The following is a 4,738-nucleotide window of genomic DNA, read 5'->3' on the forward strand; positions in this document are numbered from 1 at the left end:
CAGTGATCATATGATTCTATGTTTGATTAGGTTTGCTAAAATCAGCTCTTACAAAAGTATTAAAAAATCTTTTAGTTTTTTTGTGAACAAAATTCCACTTAACAAGTGAAAACTCAACATTACGTTTTCTTTATGGGAAATAGGAGATGTACAAATCACAAATGCAGTTGATGCTTCAGTTGTGACTCTCAACCCAACCATGAAAGAAGCTATTGACTTTCATCTTAATCTCATGGACTAACAAAATCTTGAAAATATTTTGTTTTAATTACAGAATGATAAACGATGATCTTCCTATTGCTCTTTGTGAGAGAAATAGTGACAAGAAGTTGATTAAGCATCAAGATGAAGATTGGAATGAGACTCAAGTCAGACCCATCTCTGAAATTTTGGCGGCAGTTGAGGTAAAATTTTAATATTTTGAGATATTTTACAGCGGTCTTATTGTGATTAGATGATTAACATATTGTGTCCGTGAGTACATATAGACCGGTTGAAAGTTGAAAAAACAACCATGGGATTGTGATCACTGTCATGCATGTTTTAATTATCCAAGTTTTGTTTATATAGTTAGATATTGCACTTCTAACATGTCCAAAATGTATAAGTGTAAAAATTATTATTAATAAAATATTTTTAACTGATTTAAAATTTTACCCAAAACATCATAAAATTAATAATACGTTTAAATCATATAATAATATATGAAAGAAATGTTAATATAAATCTGACAGGACATGATACATTTAACACATGGATCCAATTATTATTTGTATAACTACATAACATCATACGTACTGCAATATATGGTCTCAACAATAAAATAAACTAAATTAGTGAAAATGCAACAATTAAATTATTATGTTTTAAAATGTTTATATATATTCTAAAAAGAACATCCGCACGGGTGTGCGGGGTCAAGCTCTAGTATATATTAAATTTCATTGGGGAAAATAAATGGGTTTTGCGTTTTCAATTAGGAATTCTAAAAGGCGTCAGAATTAAGTTTAACCGGACGAGCTCGGTTGATCCAATTATTCTCTTATTTTATCTAAAATTGAGATACTACAGAATATATAGGATATATACTAACTTTCAAATAATTTTGATACCCGAACCAACCAAATAACATAAAGGCATTTGGTTCGACATAACGATTATGAATTGTAATCACTGAGTGAATATGTTTGTAGTTGAGAATTCACAGTTATTAATTCACTTGTACATTTATGTTTGCGTTTAACGCAAGATAATTGAATCGCATGTAAATAATACAAATACGATTGGTCCATTTAAAAAATTAAATCGGGGATAAATAAAAGATCAGTTAGACACAAACAGTGTTTGTCAAACACTCTCCCACTGGTAAATATTACAAGGAAGAAAAACATTTAAAAATTGTGGATGGTTGGTTAGCGGAGAGGCATTTATGAGCTAGGGCCAGAGATGAAACAATATGATATAAAATACTTGGGGTTAAGTAATTAAATTGGAAAGCAGTAATGAGCAAACGAGAGACGACCCATGCACCTAACGTGTGCTCCACATAGCACCACCGGGCAGGCGGGTATTGCTTTCCTTAATACTGATTCGTCCCGATGGTCGGTGCATTCCCACTGCATTAATGTCTTTCAATGTCATACTCATTCCCCTATAGTTATGATAACAAAACACTTAGTTGGCTTCAACATCTAAAGATCATAGCTACAACAACATCATGAAATTGTCAAGTACTCATCAGAGCATGTCTAAACAATTGTTATTCTCTTTCTGGGCCTTTTTTTTTAAACCCATTAAAAATGGAAGTTTAAAGTGTTTCAGAAAGAAAAAAGAAAAGGTGGGAATGGTTTACGCAAAGTAAAATCCATCTGGTAAAACCGTAAAAGGAAGAAATGTGTTATTTAAATGGTCTTATTGAAAAACAAAATGAGTGGGCCAAGAAACAAAACAAATGTTGAATGAGGCCATGATATAAGTTAATAAATTTATGAGAATGGAAGTAAGTGGATTTCATCTTTAAAGGGCAAAGGCGTCGTAGTGTACAAATAATAAAGAGAGGAGAGGGAATAAAAGAAGATAGATCGGTCAATCAATAGAGGAGGGAGGAGGAGGAGCAGATCTGTGGCCGTCCGCCGTGTAAGCTTATTTATCTGATAAATAAAATTGATTCTGATGCTTGTTTGTATCAAATTGTTTTGTATTGGATCTTCTTATTATATTGACTATGTTTTTTTTTCTGAATTCAAAATACTAGATATATAGTTTAAGGCATTAATCATGGGCGTTAATTATTAAATTTGGAATCCTCTTCTTCTTCTTCTGCTTCCTATTGGCGCTGACCTGTGATGCTTCAAACCCCATTCTTCTCCAACCATTCGGTAACATATACTCTTTCTTTCTTTCTTTCAGGATCTCTATGGATCATTCTCTAACTAGACTTCTTGTATGCATCAGTTCATGATAACCAAGTCTGTGAGTTGTGTGATAAGTATCTCACCCTCGCCATTGATTACCTCCAAAATGAGGACAACCAGAATGCATTTGTTGAAGCCCTCCACATGACCTGCTCCCAGATTCCTCCTTTGCAAAAACAGGCAGGTCCTTTCTCTTTCTTCCTTTTTTACTATTGTCTACTAACTATCTCACTCAACCAACGTCCCTCTCCAGTGTCTTGCCATGGTAGATCGTTATACCCAACGTTTCTTCACTCAAGTCTCCCTTCTCAAGCCCCACCATATCTGCAAGTCCCTTAACCTCTGTCAACCACCCCTTCATTCCCAAGGAAACTGTGATGCTTGCCACGATACTGTCTCTCAACTCCTCCCCAAACTCAAGGATCCTCAGACTAAGGTGGTCTCCTCTCCTGTTATTCCAATATGCTTTTCAATCAAAATTCTCAAGATAATTATTTATTCCATGTGCAGCTCAAGATAATTCGCTTGCTTCTCAAAGAATGCAAGTCCCTCAACAATTACCAGGACAAGGTACTCCTCCTACTTAATTTAACCCAAAGGAAAATCATTACTCAGGTCATCATGTTTATATCATTTTCGTGATTAGTGCAAGAAGATGGTGTTCGAGTACGGCCCACTGATGCTTGCCGATTTGGAGAATTTTCTGGAAAAGAAAGACGTATGTTCTATCCTTGGCGTCTGTCCCACCCATAGTTTCTACGTCCTTCCTGCCGCGCTGGCAGATTCCTAGATTTGACCACCCACCTTTCTTTCACCTTCATTCCTTTGGTGGTAACAATAACATTCTGCTCTGTGAAAGGTTATCATGTTTTGGAAAACCGTTGGGTGTTCACTATACAATGGTGGGCATTGCTTGTTGTTCATTCTCGCATGGTTTGATATGTAATGTTTGTCTGTGAAGCCTAAAATGAAGTAGGCTTGGCTTTATTAGGGTTTCAATTTTTTTATTTAAAGTTTTTGACGTTGATTTAAAAACATAAAATGTTCACGTCATTGTGAGGGAAAAAGAACCAAGAGTGGATTTTTTATCAAGGAATCAATAGTAAATAAATACTCTAGTAGTACATGGCTTGGAAAATACTAAAGACTAGATGGGACAAAGCTCATTGAATTCACGGACTGCACTGGGTCATCACCGGTCCATGATCAAATATACGCCATTCATTTTGTTTTCCTTCTTTCTTTCGCCCATTATCTAAACTATTAAAACTCAAGTACAAATTTGAAATAACCCTGTCTTTTCCTAAAAAATTACAATCTCATGCCACTGAGTAATTAAGATGTATTTATTTAAAACAATATATAAATTAATTATTTTGCTGAACCATTTCCTAATCTACACAAACTATACCAGTATGGTTCGTTGGACTTGGTCCATATATATCAAAACTATGAGTTTAACTATTCATTATTGATAGTGCTCATATTATATATCGTACTATGAAGTTTTTATAATAAATCCAAGACCTAGCATTATTATTGTGATTAGATGATTAACATATTGTGTCCGCGAGTACATATAGACCGGTTGAAATTTGAAAAAACAACCATGGAATTGTGAATTCTGTCATGCATGTTTTAATTATCCAAGTTTTGTTTATATAGTTAGATATTGCACTTCTAACATGTCCAAAATGTATAGGTGTAAAAATTATTAGTAATTAAATATTTTAAACTGATTTAAAATTTTACCCAAAACATCATAAAATTAATAATACGTTCAAATCATAAAATAATATATGAAAGAAATGTTAATATAAATCTGACAGGACATGGTACATTTAACAAATGGATCAAATTATTATCTGTATAACTACATAAGGTACTGCAATATATGGTCTCAACAATAAAATAAACTAAATTAGTAAAAATGCAACAATTAAATTATTATGTTTTAAAACGTTTATATATATTCTAAAAGAAATACCCGCACGGGTGTGCGGGTTAAGCTCTAGTTTAATAGTCAAATCAAAATCTTTAATCGCCTGATAGATGATTGATTGATTTCTATGGATTTGGCTAATCCACTTTTTTTTTTAAGTGGACCAACTTTTTTAACTGACAATTTATTAAATTAAAATCAATAAAATGTACACAAATTTTAAAGCCTTATTTAAAAAATAAATAAACATAAATATACTAGAATATTTAAAAGGATAAAAATTAACTCCGGTCTCTTAACCAGAGTTGTTAGTTCATGATTTGACACCTTTATTTTTTTGACATTTTTCGGCTAACAGACGGCTCTTATATGTTTTATTTAA

General features: G+C 32.9%; 1 protein-coding gene across 1 annotated transcript; it reads left to right on the top strand.

The window, feature by feature from the left end:
- Positions 1 to 275: 275 nt before the first annotated feature.
- On the top strand, positions 276 to 3,510 carry LOC106329850 (prosaposin-like). The gene is made up of 6 exons (XM_013768466.1): positions 276 to 404; positions 2,279 to 2,378; positions 2,455 to 2,594; positions 2,668 to 2,850; positions 2,925 to 2,984; positions 3,061 to 3,510. Exons 1-6 carry the CDS (start codon positions 276 to 278, stop codon positions 3,202 to 3,204), a joined length of 756 nt encoding a protein of 251 aa, XP_013623920.1. The 3' UTR covers positions 3,205 to 3,510.
- The last annotated feature ends 1,228 nt before the right edge of the window (positions 3,511 to 4,738 follow it).

The sequence above is a fragment of the Brassica oleracea genome, chromosome C3, assembly GCF_000695525.1.
Source record: "Brassica oleracea var. oleracea cultivar TO1000 chromosome C3, BOL, whole genome shotgun sequence".
NCBI lineage: Eukaryota > Viridiplantae > Streptophyta > Magnoliopsida > Brassicales > Brassicaceae > Brassica > Brassica oleracea.